Here is a 17991-nt window from a genome sequence, read left to right on the forward strand (position 1 = left end):
AAACATAACTTCTGTGCCCAGGTTAAAAACTGTAAGGCTTGAAAGGAGGTGCTAGTTGCTACAAGGGAAGAAGCAGGCAAAAACCATATGGTAATTCCAGTCCTACTGTCTGAGGACAGAGAGAGCACACCCCGACTGAGAGGTGTACTTTTCTCTAAAGCACATTTTCTATTACAAGTGTTTGCTTCTGAAGAAAAAATAACCCAGTTGTTCAGTTTCAAAAGCTAAATTAGACCTTCATTCAAAGTGTGCCAACTCCCCTCAGAGTGGGAGAAAATATCCGCAAACAAAGTAACTTATAAGAGATTAATCTCCAAAATATACGAACAACTCATGCAGCTCAGTATTAAAAAAAAAAAAAATCCAATCAACAAATTGGTAGAAGATGTAAACAGACATTTCTCCAAAGACATGCAGATGGCCAAAAAGCACATGAAAAGAGTGCTTAACATCACTAATTACTAGAGAAACGCAAATCAAAACTACAGGTCAGAATGGCCACCATACAAAACCTACAAACCGTAAATACCAGAGAGGGTGTGGGTAAAGGAAGCCCTCTCACACTGTTGGTGGGAACGTAAACTGGTGCAGCCACTGTGGAGAACAGTGTGGAGCTTCCTTAAAAAACTCCTCCTAGAGCTGCCGTGACCCAGCAATGCCACGCCTGGGCATGCAGCAGAGGAAACAAGAACGCGAGATTCATGGAGACAGTGTTCACTGCAGCACTATTGACAACAGCCCGGACACAGAGGCGGCCTAAATGTGCATCAGCAGAGGGGGGACAAAGAAGATGTGGTGCATGTACACAACGGAATAAAAAAGAATGACATGATGTCAATTTGCAGGAACATGGATGGACCTAGAGACTGTCATACAAGTGAAGTAAGTCAGATAGAGAAAGACAAACATCACATGATATTGTTTATATGTAGAAACTAAAAAACGGGTACAAATGAACTTATATACAAAATGGAAAAAGAGTTACAGATGAAAACAAACTTATGGTTCCCGGGGGTAAAAGGGGGAGGAAAGGGATAAACACGAAGACTGAGACTAACATATGCACACTGCTATATAAAATAGTTAACTAATAAGGACCTACTGTATAGCACAGGGAACTCTACTCGATACTACGCAATGGTCTATATGGGAAAAGAATCTAAAGCGTGGATGTACGTATTTATATAACTAATTCACTTCGCTGTATACCTGAAACTAACATAACATTATAAACCAACTATACTTCAATAAAAATGATTAAAAAAACCCTAAAACAACAACAACAACAAAAAACAAAGCATGCCACCTCATCTGGGAGAACAAAGAGTGAATCTGCTTGTTCTAAAAGCAACTAAGGTCTCTTTGAGCGCCTCTACATGCCAAGTATCAGGCAAGGCATATTTACATGGTATTAACCTAATTTAATCTATACAACACTATTGTAAGGTATGCTTATCACCCAATTTGGAGATGAGGAAAGAGAGGCCCAAAGGCCCACTCCATCCCCAGAGGAATTTGAGTGCTTCAGTTCTAAATGCGATGAAGTCTCTCCTGTGACGCTTATCTTTGAACTTCTGCCTCCTCTCACAAATCTGAGCTCCTCTCCTGAAAGCTGTTCCGGTCATGGCCCTGAGAAGAGTATAGAAGTCTGCAGTGAGCCTTCCACTGGAGTCCTTACTAACAGGCGTGCTCTGCGACTCCTCCCGGCCGTGACCTGCCCCACGCCACGGGCGGCCATCCTCCAGCCACTCTCGCAGCCCCTCCTTCCCAGTGAGAGCTGGGGGGGCCGGGCAGCCAGGGACCGCTACCTGTGGGCGCGCATCCCGCTCCTGCTAGCAGGAGACGAGCTATGTCCACCAAGCGGACAGCCGGGTGCGGGCAGCAAGCCTCTTCCTCGGCCTCAGCCCTCCTTCTTCCTGGCCTTTCATTCTCTCTCTTCCTAGTGAGAAAGCAGAGAAAGACCACACTGTGGGGAGACTAGCTCCATGCGCCAGCAAGGCCAAAACACCAAAGGGGCGGGTAAGGGTACTTCCACCCGGTGGCAGAGCCTGCGCCTTCCGGCAGCAGGGAGACACAAACATCACAGGACGGGTGGTAAAAGAGGAAGAGAACAGCACGTTCACAAGAGGACCTGCACTTGTCTCCTCTGGGCCACTGTGGCGCGATGAAACCAAAGTCCCTGAGAGCTGGCTCGTGATCAGCTGCACCGGCTCACGGGAGCCCTGGCCAGCGCAGAACACAGACATTCTGAGGATGTGAAATTCTGAGAGTGCCCGTCCTGTCTGCAGCTCCACCCAAGGTTAGCACTTGCCATTCCTGCCAGTGAGCAGCTCTGGTCAGATATGCCAACCATACCATTTCTCTTAGCCTGGGGTCATTCTGGCTTAAGCATTTCAGGAAGTTACAAACCTCTTCTTGAAGCTTTGAATTAGTCTTCTCCAAGCCATCTATCTTGGTTTGAAGATCCCCAACTGTACAGCTGTAAAACAGAAAATATTAAGTAAATGTGAACCTATGAAGGCTGTCTTCCCAATTTGTAAACAATGAGAATAGAGAGTTCCAGATTTCCTGTACGAAATGGAGTCAAAGGGTTTCCAATTAACTCATAGATGAGGATTCTAAATATCAGATCAGATCAGTCGCTCAGTCGTGTCCGACTCTTTGCGACCCCATGAATCGCAGCACGCCAGGCCTTCCTGTCCATCACCAACTCCCAGAGTTCACCCAGACTCAAGTCCATTGAGTCGGTGATGCCATCCAGCCATCTCATCCTCTGTTGTCCCCTTCTCCTCCTGCCCCCAATCCCGCCCAGCATCAGAGTCTTTTCCAATGAGTCAACTCTTCGCATGAGGTGGCCAAAGTACTGGAGTTTCAGCTTTAGCATCAGTCCTTCCAAAGAAATCCCAGGGCTGATCTCCTTCAGAATGGACTGGCTGGATCTCCTTGCAGTCCAAGAGACTCTCAAGAGTCTTCTCCAACACCACAATTCAAAAGCATCAATTCTTCGGCGCTCAGCCTTCTTCACAGTCCAACTCTCACATCCATACATGACCATAGGAAAAACCATAGCCTTGACTAGACAAACCTTTGTTGGTAAAGTAATGTCTCTGCTTTTGAATATGTATATTAATTGAAAAGTTTTCAATGTTTTCTTCCCCAAATATGCTACCCATTTGTTTTTTAGCCAACTGGAAAGAAAACAAGAGTTTCTCCCAACACAATAGATGGGAGCCAAAATGCCCGGGCTATTACATCTAAAGTAATATTCATAACAAGATATTGGTACTTTTGGGTACTAAGATCAAGTTGATTTTTTAAATCTTTTTTATACTTTGTCCCATTTTTCACATACTCTTTAAGTAACATGCTCTACTTTCATACTGAAAAATACACAAAAAGCTAGTGTAGACGTCATAAACAACAACAATAGCTACGACAATAAGAGTAGTAATTTTCTTTTTGGACGATGTACCAGGCTCTCTTTTGGTCTAAGCATTTTAAACGCATCAACTTATGTAATCCTCCCCACAATTCTGTGAGGCAAATTTTATTGTTAATCTGTATTACAGATGAGGAAACTGTAACTTTACATTGAAAAACTCACTAAGTTCATACCCCTATGAACCCAGGAAGTCTGGCTCTAGAATCTGCACTTTTAGGCAACAGATCCTACTACCAAAAACTGATGTTTTTTGCGATTGAGGGGGGGGTACCAAGAGCCAAATCTTTCAATGCTAGTGAACCAAGGTTCAGGAATTGGGTGGGAGAAAGATAAAAATACAAATTGACACAAAATGAAAATGGCAACAAAACAAAAGATATAGAAGGAATTACAAGTTTAAAGAGTATGGCATTTTCAATTCTGTACTAACTATAAAACTCAAAAAGTATCAATAAATTGCTATTTTTTTCTTAGGAATCATAAATTTCCAAACATAAATCTTAGAACAAATCTTAGAAAACATAAATTGCCAATAAAGATATATCCTCAAGAGGAGACTATCCTCACTGGAGAAGGGAATGGCAAACCACTTCAGTATTCTTGCCTTGAGAACCCCATGAACAGTATGAAAAGGCAAAATGATAGGATACTCAAAGAGGAACTCCCCAGGTCGGTAGGTGCCCAATATGCTACTGGAGATCAGCAGAGAAATAAATAACTCCAGAAAGAATGAAGGGATGGAGCCAAAGCAAAAACAATACCCAGCTGTGGATGTGACCGGTGATAGAAGCAAGGTCTGATGCTGTAAAGAGCAATATTGCATAGGAACCTGGAATGTCAGGTCCATGAATCAAGGCAAATTGGAAGTGGTCGAACAGGAGATGGCAAGAGTGAACGTCGACATTCTGGGAATCAGCGAACTAAAATGGACTGGAACGGGTGAATTTAACTCAGATGACCATTATATCTACTACTGCGGGCAGGAATCCCTTAGAAGAAATGGAGCAGCCATCATAGTCAACAAAAGAGTCTGAAATGCAGTATTTGGATGTAATCTCAAAAATGACAGAATGATCTCTGTTCGTTTCCAAGGCAAACCATTCAATATCACGGTAATCCAACTATATGTCCCAACCAGTAACGCTGAAGAAGCTGAAGTTGAACGGTTCTATGATGACCTACAAGACCTTCTAGAACTAACACCCAAAAAAGATGTCCTTTTCATTATACGGGACTGGAATGCAAAAGTAGGAAGTCAAGAAACACCTGGAGTAACAGGCAAATTTGGCCTTGGAGTACAGAATAAAGTGGGGCAAAGGCTAATAAGAGTTCTGCCAAGAGAATGCACTGGTCATAGCAAACACCCTCTTCCAACAACACAAGAGAAGACTCTACACATGGACATCACCAGATGGTTGACACCGAAATCAGACTGATTCTATTCTTTGCAGCCAAAGATGGAGAAGCTCTATACAGTCAGCAAAAACAAGACTTGGAGCTGACTGTGGCTCAGATCATGAACTCCTTATTGCCAAATTCAGACTTAAATTGAAGAAAGTGGAGAAAACCACTAGACCATTCAGGTATGACCTAAATCAAATCCCTTATGACTATACAGTGGAAGTGAGAAATAGATTTAAGGGACTAGATCTGATAGAGTGCCTGATGAACTATGGACGGAGGTTCGTGATATTGTACAGGCGACAGGAATCAAGACCATCCCCATGGAAAAGAAATGCAAAAAAGCAAAATGGCTGTCTGGGGAGGCCTTACAAATAGCTGTGAAAAGAAGGGAAGCGAAAAGCAAAGGAGAAAAGGAAAGATATACCCATTTAAATGCAGAGTTCCAAAGAATAGCAAGGAGAGATAAGAAAGCCTTCTTCAGTGATCAATGCAAAGAAATAGAGGAAAACAACAGAATGGGAAAGACTAGAGATCTCTTCAGAAAGTTAGAGATACCAAGGGAACATTTCATGCAAAGATGGGCTCGATAAAGGACAGAAATGGTAGGGACCTAACAGAATCAGAAAATATTAAGAAGAGGTGGCAAGAATACACAGAAGAACTGTACAAAAAAGATCTTCCTGACCCAGATAATCACAATGGTGTGATCACTCACCTAGAGCCAGACATCCTGGAATGTGAAGTCATGTGGGCCTTAGGAAGCATCACTAAGAACAAAGCTACTGGATGTGATGGAATTCCAGTTGAGCTATTTAAAATCCTAGAAGATGATGCTGTGAAAGTGCTGCACTCAATATGCCAGCAAATTTGGAAAACTCAGCAGTTGCCACAGGACTGGAAAAGGTCCGTTTTCATTCCAATCCCAAAGAAAGGCAATGCCAGAGAATGCTCAAACGACTGCACAATTGCACTCATCTCACATGCTAGTAAAGTAATGCTCAAAATTCTCCAAGCCAGGCTTCAGCAATATGTGAACTGTGAACTTCCAGATGTTCAAGCTGGTTTTAGAAAAGGCAGGGGAACCAGAGATCAAACTGCCAACATCCAATGGATCATCGAAAAAGCAAGAGAGTTCCAGAAAAACATCTATTTCTGCTTTATTGACTATGCCAAAGCCTTTGACTGTGTTGATCACAATAAACTGTGGAAACTTCTGAAAGAGATGGGAATCCCAGACCACCTGATCTGCCTCTTGAGAAACCTGTATGCAGGTCAGGAAGCAACAGTTAGAACTGGACATGGAACTGGACTGGTTCCAAATAGGAAAAGGAGTACGTTAAGGCTGTATATTGCCATCCTGCTTATTTAACTTATATGCAGAGTATATCATGATAAATGCTGGGCTGGATGAAGCACAAGCTGGAATCAAGATTGCAGGGAGAAATATCAATCAGAAATGCAGATGATACCACCCTCATGGCAGAAAATGGAGAAAAACTAAAGAGCCTCTTAATGAAAGTGAAAGAGGAGAGTGAAAAAGTTGGCTTAAAGCTCAACATGCATAAAACTGAGATCATGGAATCTGGTCCCATCACTTCATGGCAAATAGATGGGGAAACAGTGCAAACAGTGGCTAACTTTATTTTTCTGGGCTCCAAAATCACTGCAGATGGTGACTGCAGCCATGAAATTAAAAGACGCTTACTCCTTGGAAGGAAAGTTATGACCAACCTAGATAGCATATTCAAAGACAGAGACATTACTTTGCCAGCAAAGGTCTGTCTAGTCAAGGCTATGACTTTTCCAGTGGTTATGTATGGATGTGAGAGTTGGACTATAAAGAACTGAGCACCGAAGAATTGATGCTTTTGAACTGTGGTGTTGGAGAAGACTCTTGAGAGGCCCTTGGACTGCAAGGAGATCCAACCAGTCCATTCTAAAGGAGATCAGTCTTGGGTGTTCATTGGTAGGACTGATATTGAAGCTCAAACTCCAAAACTTTGGCCACCTCACGCGAAGAGCTGACTCATTTGAAAAGACCCTGATGCTGGGAAAGATTGAGGGCAGGAGGAGAAGGGGACAACAGAGGATGAGATGGTTGGATAGCATCATCGACTTAATGGACATGGGTTTGGGTGGACTCTGGGAGTTGGCGTGCTGCGGTTCATGGGGTCGCAAAGAGTCAGACACGACTGAGCGACTGAACTGAACTGAACAAGAGGAGAAAAGCTAGATGAACTAACCACCAAGCAAAGACTGAAAAGCTGGCAAAGTGTTGCCTCTCTACAGGCGCTTCAAATTTTCAAGGAGCTCATGAACTAGAAGGTGTTCCTAGGCACAGAAATAAGGCAAAGCTTTCTGATTCATTTTGTGAGGCTGCACTGAGAATATGCCAGAAGGAAAACTATGGAACAATTACATTAGATTATGCCTTAAGAGAATGATTAAATCATTAAAGCTATGATCAAGTAGTTTATCCCTGTGGAAAAAATACATTAGTAAAATTGTATCATGTCAATAGATTAAGGGATGAAAGTCAAGATTAACTTAATGAATGCTAAAAGGCATTTTATAAAATTCAACATCTATTTCTTAAGTTCTCAATAAACTAGGAATGAATTAAGAATCTCTCTCTCAAAACAATAGTCAGCATCATACCTCAGAGAGCTCAGAAATGTGCTTCCTTATGTATGTTCTAAAGAACATGCCAGATCCTTTGCCTGTTTCATTGGCTTTGGGGGTCACAGAGGCTGCTCCCATAGAGCACTGCTAATGTGCACAGTAAATTTTCTAAAGGGTTCAGGGAGAGAACTGTATTTCCCAAAAACGTTAGGCTGAGAATCTCCATCCACTCCCCATCAACACCTGCAAAAACCAGTGTTTCACGACACACAAGAGCAGCTTTCCAATTAAAAAGAAAACTCAAGATAAAGATACCTGCTTTCCAAAAAAAAAAACCCAAAAAACAAAACACTTGCTATTAAATCTCTACTGAATTGCTTTCAAAGGTCTAACCCAGTGGTTTTCAACTCCTTTTCCTGCTCAGCACACGGGAGGGATGTGTGCTGATTCCCAGCGGCAGTAGTGGTTTCTAGGCAGTGATCTCCAACTAAGTTGCTGTAGGCTGAGGGGTGGAGAGTCAGGTTTCATTCGTTACTCTCTAAGTTGCATAACTACACAGAACAAGGGACCAGAGGATTCCCCAAAGCTCTTTATCAAGAAATCATACTTCTATAACCTGTACACATGAGCACTGAATGACAATCTTTCTTCCTGATTAGGAAAAAAGTTAGTTATAAATATATGGAAACTCAAAAAAGTCCCATGAGGCAATTATTGGGCACTGAGAACGAACACTGGAAAAAGAAGGGAGTCCCACCTTAAGTGCCGGTTAAGTTCTTCCACATAATTTTTTTGATCAAGGACGTCTGTGATTCTTTCATGCCTTTAAAAAAGGGCATAAAAATAGAGAAATTATTTTTTTGCAATGAATATTTTTAAAAAATGCATTTACTTATTTGGCTGCGTTTGGTCTTTTTGATACGGCATATGGACTCTCCAGTTGTGGTGCATGGGCTTAGCTGCTTCCTGACATGTAGGATCTTAGTTCCCTGACCAAGGATTGAACCTGTGTCCCCTGCATTATAAGATGGATTATTTTTTACCACTGGGACACCAGGGAAGTCCCAAGGAATTCCTTTTACTCAGGGTTAATACTCTGTAATTGTCCGCCAACCTTCCAATTACCTTGTAGGAGTACCAATGTCATTAGTGCCATCAGGAAACCAAGAGACAGTCAGAGTGTAGCAACGTCTACATGGTCCTGAGTGAACCAGCACGACTGGCTGGGAGCACATGGAACACACTGCAACGCTGCCTGGAAAGGATCCTCCCTCCAGATGCTCCTCCACCTCATCCCTAGCATTTGAGAATGCCACCAGGATGCGAGATGGAAACACCAAAATCCATACGCAAATGGCTCCCGAGGCAGGAGATGAGGCAGCCCTTGGTATACTGAAGGAAAAGAAGCTGGCTCATAAAATAAGATCATAAGAGTCTTCACAACACAAAGCTGATTAGTCTGGGTTTGGGAAAAAAAAGACATTGGGAATTCCGTGGTGAGGGCTCTGTGCTTTCAGTGCCAAGGGGGTGGGTTCAATTCCTGGTTAGGGAACTAAGATCCCCAAATCCACGCAGTGTGACAAACAAAACAACAAAAAACTTCATATGTATTTATATATATAAAAAAGACTTTAACATTTTAAAGTTAGCCTTCCCCCACCAATTTCTTTACATACATATGTACATAAATGAGATTATTCAACCCACACTCATGCCACAGGTGCTGGATTTATTGGTCAGTATAGTTTATTATTATTTTTTTTAACCTTTCTGCCCTCACATAGCTTTCCCAGGTGACACATAACTGACAGCTTGTTGAGTAGCCTCTGTACATATAATCATAATATCTATATTTTTATATATAGTATATGCAATTAAAATATAAAAGAGATTTGGAGGGTTTAAAAAAATGGAATATATATACTTCTCAGTATTATTCTTTTGTCACTCAATAATACCTGTGGAAACCCCTCTAAACCTACTGTACACTAGGTAAAATTTGCTTTTTCTCATGTCTGTAGAATATACCACAGTGTGGAACATTTTGGATGTTCCACAATTCATTCAATTACAGATGTCCCTAAGTGTCCACAGGGGACGGGTTCCAAAACCTCTGTGGATACCAAAATCTGCAACTACACACTGCTGACCCTCTACATCTGTGGCTTCAACATCTGCAGGTATGAAAGGCTGACTGCACTCCCTTAAAGGTGGACAATCAGCTCATTTCCAGCTCTTTTCGACATTAAGAATATATTTTTAATTCCAAGTGAGCAAACCTTAGTACTCTGGGTGCATAAAGCACGCCTTCCTTGGTAAGGTGCACTGCCAGGACACTGAGACCAGAAGAGTCCTCAATACGAAGAAGTGTGAAGGACAAGTCATGGATGTTTCTGGTAGAATATTCAAACACAGCCCAAGGGTTTACAGTGAAACTCCCTCCCGCACCTGTGTTCAGTCCATGTGCCTCTCTAGAAGTGACCCATGTATATGGAAGTACAACATATAAATACACGTGTTATGTCTTCTTTCTTACAACATAAGCTTTAGCATGTTATACACATTGTTTGCTTTTTTTTCTTTTCTGTCTCTTTTTTCAGGGTGACTTCTTTAAATGCTCTTGTTAACAAGGGTGAGCTGGAGCTACACGCGGCATGAAAAGACAGCCAAGACGCACTGCGCTCAGAGTAAGTCTAGAGGCAACCTGAATATGTAACAGTGCTTTTCCATTTACATCCAAACAATCCATAAAGCAAATTACACTACCAACAATATACATCTGAAAGGCATTAAAAAAAAGGACTTGGAAGGAGTCATGCATGAGTGGCTTTCTCTGAAGAAGGAGGCGGGAGTGGGACTGAGATGGAGACCGGGGGATAGTGTGGATGGGGAAATCGCCCTTGTACTCTCTATTCTTCCTCAGAGCCTAATTCTTTAAACAACGGGAACAGTAACATATTACCATTGTAATTAAAAACAGCTAAATAAAAACGAAAATTTCAAATAGTGCAAAAACAAAAGTAGCATTCTTTGTCAGCAGTTACAGGAAAAGATGCTCAACAACACTAATCATCAGGAAATGCAAAACAAAACTGCAAGATGGTAACACCTCATACCTCTTAGAATGGTTATTACTGAAAAGACAAGAAATAATAAGTGTTGGCCAGGAAACAGAGAAAAGGGAACCCTTGTGGAGTGCTGGTGGGAATGTAAATGAGTGCAGCCACTATGGAAAACAGTATGGCAGTTTCTCAAAAAATAAATAGAACTGCTAAATGATTCAGCAATTCCACTTCTGAGTATTTACCCAAATAAAGGGAAAACTAACATGAGTACATATATGCACCCCCATATTCACAGCAGCATTACTTATAATAGCCAAGATATAGCAACAACCTTCCTGATAGCTCAGTTGGTAAAGAATCTGTCTGCAGTGCAGAAGACCCTGGTTTGATTCCCTGGAGAAGGGATAGGCTACCCACTCCAGTATTCTTGCCTGGAGAATTCCACGGACTGTATTTTCCTTGGGATTGCAAGGAGTCGGACACAACTGAGCGACTTTCACTTCACTCCTTTATAGCAACAACCTAACTGTCCATCAATAGATGAATGAAGAAAATGTAGTATATTTATATAACAAAATATTATTCATCCATAAAAAAAAAATCCTACCATTTCTGACAACATGAGTGGATTTGAGGGCATTATGCTAAGTGAGATAAGTAAAACAATGAAAGACAAATACCTTATGCTCTTACTTATATGTGGAATCTAAAACAAAGACAGAACCAAGCTCACAGATACGGGGACTGGTGGTGCTTGCCAGAGGTTGGGGAGAAGGTGAAGGGGGTCATAAGACACAAACTTCCAGTTATAAAGTAAAGGAGGCTTAGTGATGCAACGTGCAGCATGATGACTATAGTTAATAGCATTTTATATATATAATTAAGTATAGCTAATGACTATAGTTAATAGTAAAACTGCATATTTGAAAGTTGCTAAGACAGTAGATCCTAAAAGCTCTTGTCACAAGAAAAAAGTTCTTTTGTAACTAAGTATGTTAAGGTCATGGATGTACACTAGATGTACTGTGGTGATCGCTTTACAATATATATAAATATCAGATCATTATGTTGTACATGTGAAAATAATATAATGTTATATGTCAATTACACTTCAGTTTTTTAAAAAGTCGCATTCTTTGCTAGAATTTCATTAAAATCATAAGAGCAGCATACAATGCAGAACTTACTCTTTGCCGCCATCTAGATCCTGCACATCTTTAATGTAGAGAGAAAAATCGATCACTCCAACCTGATTGAAAGAAAATGCACCAGTTTAAATGAAAGATAATTTCCCCACTTTCCACAAACCTTACTATCTTTAAAATTCATGGTGTTTATATGCCTATCTCCTTCCTAAACAGTCAGTTAGATGGATGAGCTTAAAGTAGCAATCAAGCAAACAAACCGAAAGAAAAATAACCCCATCATCTTCTAGAAGAAAAACTTACTAAAAATCAGAATTCGAGGGAATATTCTGAAGTTTTACCAGTTAGTAATGATTAGTTTTTCTGTCTTTATTCAACAAATTGTTGACAAAGATCAACAAAGTTCTTTGGGTACAAAGTAATAAAAAAAAAAAAAGAGAGAGACCTGGATCTTTAAAGTGGTGACCTCTACTGATAACTCTGACTCCTTCTTTCCCCAAGTTGGGATGAAAAGGTTCAGTCAGTGTTTCAGGGAAAATTCTTTGCTATAGGGAACTAGGGAGGTCTAAGATCCCTCAACATCTCAAAGTTAGGCGCTTTGTCCAGAAATAAAGCACTTGAGAGAGAGTGAATGAGAGCTGTAGCCTGCCACAAAGTGAAGCCATTCTTTTGAAATACAGGATAATTGGGTCCATCAATACAGAAATATTTAAATCAATCACATGATAGCCATACTGCAGAACCCTCTGCAACCATAACAAAGAACACAGGGAATGAAAATGTAATGAAATGAAGAAAGCTCCAGGATAAAACTTTAAGTCAAAGAATACTATGTACAGCATTAACCCCACTTATATATATATAGTATAGCAACCCCACTCATGTTAAAAGCCAAAGCTGTATGTGACATCTTTTGCAACTTCTCTGTTGCGCCTCCCACCAATCTCCATTCCCAACCCTTGAACCTGGGTGGCCTTCCTACCTGTCCAAATGAGCAGAAGGCAGCAGGAAGGAGGCTGTGACTTTTCAGCTAGGTTAACAAGGGCAGTACACACTTCGTCCTGGCTCTTTCCCTTGGGCACATGCCTTGAGGTTCTGAGCTTCTACGGGAATAGTCTGGCTACCTTGAGGCGCCACGCTGGAGGCCATGTGGAGAGGTCAGGTGCAGACAGAGATGCCCAGGAACCCTGCTGCTCCAGCGCCCGCTCACTGACCTTCTCAACTCAGAGGGCAGTGACAGCCCATACCTTCAGCCACTCCAGTCCTAGCCACCAACTGCCTATAATCACAGGTGTGCCTCAGAATCAACTTGCTGAAATCAGCCTACCACCAACTATGAGTGACTGGTATTTTTAATGTGACTGTTAATTTGTTACACTGCAATAGAAAGCCAGAAAAGATTTAGTCAGAAACAAAAACCTATGTACACATAAACGCATAGAAAAAGTAGTCCCTCAAGTTTTTACATTACCTGTGGGGACAAAAGTGGGACTGAAGGGGGAGGAGAAAAGGGAAGCTTGAATTTCACTTTTCACTTTACATGCTTTTGTAATTGCTTAATTTTTTTCAACAAGCATGTACTTCTTCTATAATAGAAAAAGAGTAAAAAAAAATATACATTTGCCTTGAAAAAAGGAAACAATAGAAAGAATGAGAAAGAATTAATACCCAAAGTAGAAATTAATGAACTAGAAGACAGATAAAGTCCTCCTCCCAAAGCAGGAGTGATGAATAAAGAGCAAGATCTGGGTTTCGAGCTCAACACAGTAGACAAACTCTGTCATGTGTACAATATTACAATTTGGAAATGTGAGATTTTAAAAAGCTGCAAGAAAATATTCTCATGCAACTAACAGAGGAGATCTGAATGAAATAAATGGTTTCTGGAAAAATATAAATGACTAAAGGTTTTTATAAGGCTTGCTGCTGCTTAGGAAACCAATGAACTGACCAAAGCTATGCAAAAAATAAAAGTGGTCAGAGTATGCAGATCATAAAGAGCTGAAACGGTTATACCAGCAAGTTTTAACAAACATTTAAAGAAAAATAATTCTTGCTATAACAAACTTTTGTAGAAAATAAGAACGAAAAGAATATCATCCAGCTTATTTTATGAGGTTATACAATCCTGACACTGAAAAGTTACAAAGACAGTATAGAAAGGGAAGATTCAGACAAGTGTCTCTTGTAAGTAGAAACACAAAAATCCCAAATAAACCACAGACATTAAGTCTAGGAGTACACTAAAAGTAAATGTACGATGACCAAGTAAGATTTATTTTAAGAATGTAGGAATAATATCACAATAGGAAGCCCAAGAATTAATTCAATTATAATTACGGGCTAAAAATGGATATGACATCTCAATAGATGCCAGAAAGTGTTAGATAGCATTCAATATTCATTTTTTAAAAAGTAATTTCTTTATTTTAATTGGAGGCTAATTCCTTTACAATATTGAGGTGGTTTTTGTCATAGGGTTTGGGACGGGGGCACACATGTACACCTGTGGCTGATACACGTCAATATTCATTTTTAAATAAAAATGCAAAGTTAGAAGAGAACAGCACTTTCTAAACATGAGAAAGAGGATCTCTCAGACAGCAGCAGCAAATACTCATGCTTCCTAGTGACATGCAGGAGGCATTATGTTGATGATAAGAATAAGCCAGGGGCTCAATCACATCTATTATTTAATAAAAATCCCAGACAAATTTTTATTTTGGAATCTGACAAAATAAATGATGTTCAAGGTCATCGGGCAGAATGGAAAATGGGACAGCCTCAAGGGAATCTGAAAATGTGGCACAGCAAAGTAGGTAGGAGGTGAACTGCCAGAGCATAAAACACACTATGTGGCTTTGGTAGTTAAAAGACTACGTTACTAGCATAGAAATAAAAAGATCCAGAGACTAAATAGAGAGTCTACAAATAAGCCTCTGGGTGTAATGGATATTTCAACACATGATAAAGGTGGAATTTCAAATTAGTAGGCAAAATAATAATATTTGATACATGATACTGGAAACACTGGTTCACTGCTGTACTTATGTAAGAAATCTGGATTTCTACTTCATACTATGTCACAAAGAATGACAGGCAGATTATTTAAATGTAAAATATAGACATGTGATTTAAAAGTTGAGTTAATTTTTAGATGTGGAAGGACCTTCTAGGCATAATAGTTTAGAAGGTATAGAGGAAAAGTCCATTAAATACGACTGCACAGAACAAAAAAAAAGGTCTATAGGGAAAACAAACCCCGAGAGAGCAGAAAAAAATTTTTATAACAAATATTCTGACAAACGGTAAATATCCTTATCTATAATAAAGGAGTGGAAAAAGATGGAATATTCAAAAAAATGGGCAAAGGATATGAACAGGTGAACCACCAGTGGCTTGTTTAATGTTTGTAATACAAAATGAAAAAACCTTGTATGATATTTATAATAAAACATGAAAAACAAAACAAAACAACTCCATCATCCTAGTTTTCAAAAACACAAATTTGAGATGAAGAGTTTTTTCTGTCTGATTGAAAAAGACCAAGAACGCTCTCATGCTTTCACAACACTCATGCAGAACTTGTGCAGTCTGACGCAGCAATCTCAAAACTTATCCTAAGAAAATAAACGGACAAGGCTTAAAAACAAGTATAAGGATACTTATAACACTGTCATTATAACATGAAAATGATTTACATTAATAAGTATTGGTTAGGGAGTGAGACTCAAGGAGGGGCTATATATATATATATTATATATATAATTATATGTATATATATATATATATAATTACGACTGATTTGTGTTGTTGTATGGCAGAAAACAACACAACACTGTAAATCAATTATCTTTCCATTAAAAAAAGTATTGGTTAAATAGATTATGGTATACTCATAAAATGGATGTATCTCTTGACATCAAGAGCTATGTGGAACATATTGTTAAATAAAGAAATTGCAAAATGGTGTTCTTGGAATAATCACATTTTGGTTTAATGAGAAAAGAAAGCTCCAAACATCCATCTCTGAGATACAAAGACACACACACACACACTCACACCTTTTATTCATGTGCTGGAAGGCTATATCCCAAAATGTAACACCGAATCAGCCGTTTCTGTGTAATGGGACAATATGTGATACTTTGTTTCTTTAAAAAAAAAAAACTTCTTTATATTTTTTGAAAAATATTCAACAGGCCAAAACAAGAAAACTACTGGGGGAAAAAAAAGCAGCTGATCTGGTCATGGAGGGATTGGGGAAGCTTTAGATTCATGTCCAAACATGTAGTGGGAAGAAGGCGGGGCAGTAGCCCAGCCGCAGTTCCTGATGCCCTGAAGTGGGGTGGAGGTTAGGGTGGGGCAGACTGTCTGGATTTACAGTCTCCAGCACCTGGAGCTTAGGCCTCAGCCCTGGCTACTGGCTCCTGTGCTGGAGGAAAAGCCCATCACAAGAAGGCTGTCTCCAGCAAGGGGCACTCTGCACCTCACGGCCTGAAAGTTCCTGCTCCGTTTTACCATCTGACTTTCCAAATCTCTCCTGAGTCTGTTCTCCCACTCCTCATGCAGACTTGTCTGCCTCTGACTTCCTGACTTATGCTTCATGTTTCTGCATTCCCCATTCTTGGTTGCTTCTAACTCATGACCCGGATGGTTGCTAGCTTCAACTTTCTCAGTCTCAGGCCTGACCATTTCAGTGTACTGCCTAAAAACCTCCCATGGTTCCCAAAGTTCCAGGGACAAAGGCTGAAGCCTCTAACATGGCACTGATGAAGAAACACCTGGGCCGGCCTCCATCTCCACCTCACTCACTGAGCAGGCTGTGTCCTAGCCATGGAGAACTATTTCCTGTTCCCAGACATGCCATGCTCTCTTGTGTGTGCCTCTGTGCCTTTGCCCGAGTTATTTTTCGCTCTTGCCCAAGACTTTTGCCAGCTGTTCCAGCTTTGGTCAGGCACAGCACCCTGCACAGCCCTTTGCCAGATACCCTCTGCCATCTGCCCCTTCCTGCATACGTCTACAGATCCAATGTAAAATCCCTGGCCCAAATAAGACATTTGATCTAGAGTCAAAATTCCTATCTTACCTGAGAATCCAAGTCTTCTCCTTTTAAGCAGAGGTTGGCATCAAGCACATTGAGTCCCACCAGCAGACCAACAATCACTGTCCCTTCTTCCTCCATCATTAATGCCTCAGGCTCATAGAACTCACTGAAAGAGATGGATACGACAGGAACACCTTCACCACCCTTCTACTGGACCTATCCTGACTTTTCACCTCTTAGCTCGTGGCCTGGCTGCGAGTTTCACCAGGAGCCAGAGGCTGTCTTGTGTGCATTCCCTTCTGCCTTTTATTCCCTCTCTCACTTTAAGTTCTGTGATCTCTTCTCTGGCCTCTCCTCTCTTCCTGGGGCTTAGAATGGACCCCTCCAACCTCTGGTCTAAGGTTAACTTCTCTGGTTGGACCCTGTACCCCAGCTCTTCTCATTAGGCCCCTGTGTTCCTAAACGCCACTCTGTCCCTCTTTTCACCTGGCTGCTTCCTTCGTCTTCCTACGTGAACTACTTCTACACTCACGTTCATGTCAACATGAAGTGCAACCCTGCGATCCCCACCCCACCCCACCCCCGACCCAGAACAACACTCTTCCCTCTCCCCTGTGTCCCGGGGAACACTGCCTGCTTTGACTTCCTTCCCTCCCAGTCCCCCTGGCCATGTGTAGTGAGGCTCCATCCGTCACCGCTCTGGTCACCAGGGATTAGCTAATATACCAGCGAGTGTGTGAGTGCATAAGAACTTGTTATCCTCAGAATTAGTTGTTTATTTATTTATTATCATTTTATTTTTGGCAGTGAGCCATGTGGGATCTTAGTTCCCAGACCAGGGACGGAAGCTGTGCCCTCTATAGCAGAAGTTCGAAGTCTTCACCACTGGACCATGAGGGCAGTCCCAGAACTAGTTGTTTAGAACAAAATCCGTACCTCAAAGTTATTCAGTATAACAGTCAGAGAAGAGTACAAGGTATGTAAATTATTTGAAATCAGTATTTATCATGAAAACATTTGTTCAGTAATAAGCCATGACTTGAAAACAATCGAAAATTTTGGATGATAGGCCATACTGTAAAAGATATTTTTATGTCAGTTAGATAAGAGCATTAGCTCTATAAAGATTTTTTCCTCATAAATTCTCATATCATAGAGAAAATTCCTCTTATAATGATTTCTTTTATCTATAAAGTTATAAATATAAAAAATGAACCCAGTCATAAATTACAGAGATAGTTCGTCTTTACTGAAGCCAAGAGATAT

The 17991-nt window shown here is 40.7% G+C and overlaps 1 protein-coding gene across 5 annotated transcripts in view; it reads right to left on the reverse strand.

Moving 5' to 3' along the window:
• Positions 1 to 17991, reverse strand: part of RUFY1 (RUN and FYVE domain containing 1) — a 68043-nt gene that overhangs the window by 28578 nt on the left and 21474 nt on the right. For all 5 annotated transcript variants that reach the window (XM_055539207.1, XM_055539202.1, XM_055539219.1 and 2 more), the window contains exons 5-8: positions 16768 to 16891; positions 11721 to 11782; positions 8226 to 8291; positions 2410 to 2479 (exon numbers count right to left, since the gene is read on the reverse strand). In XM_055539207.1, coding sequence (XP_055395182.1) covers positions 2410 to 2479; positions 8226 to 8291; positions 11721 to 11782; positions 16768 to 16891 — 322 coding nt within the window. The remainder of the gene's footprint in view (positions 1 to 2409; positions 2480 to 8225; positions 8292 to 11720; positions 11783 to 16767; positions 16892 to 17991) is intronic.

This window comes from Bubalus kerabau, chromosome 1, assembly GCF_029407905.1.
Source record: "Bubalus kerabau isolate K-KA32 ecotype Philippines breed swamp buffalo chromosome 1, PCC_UOA_SB_1v2, whole genome shotgun sequence".
Lineage (NCBI taxonomy): Eukaryota > Metazoa > Chordata > Mammalia > Artiodactyla > Bovidae > Bubalus > Bubalus kerabau.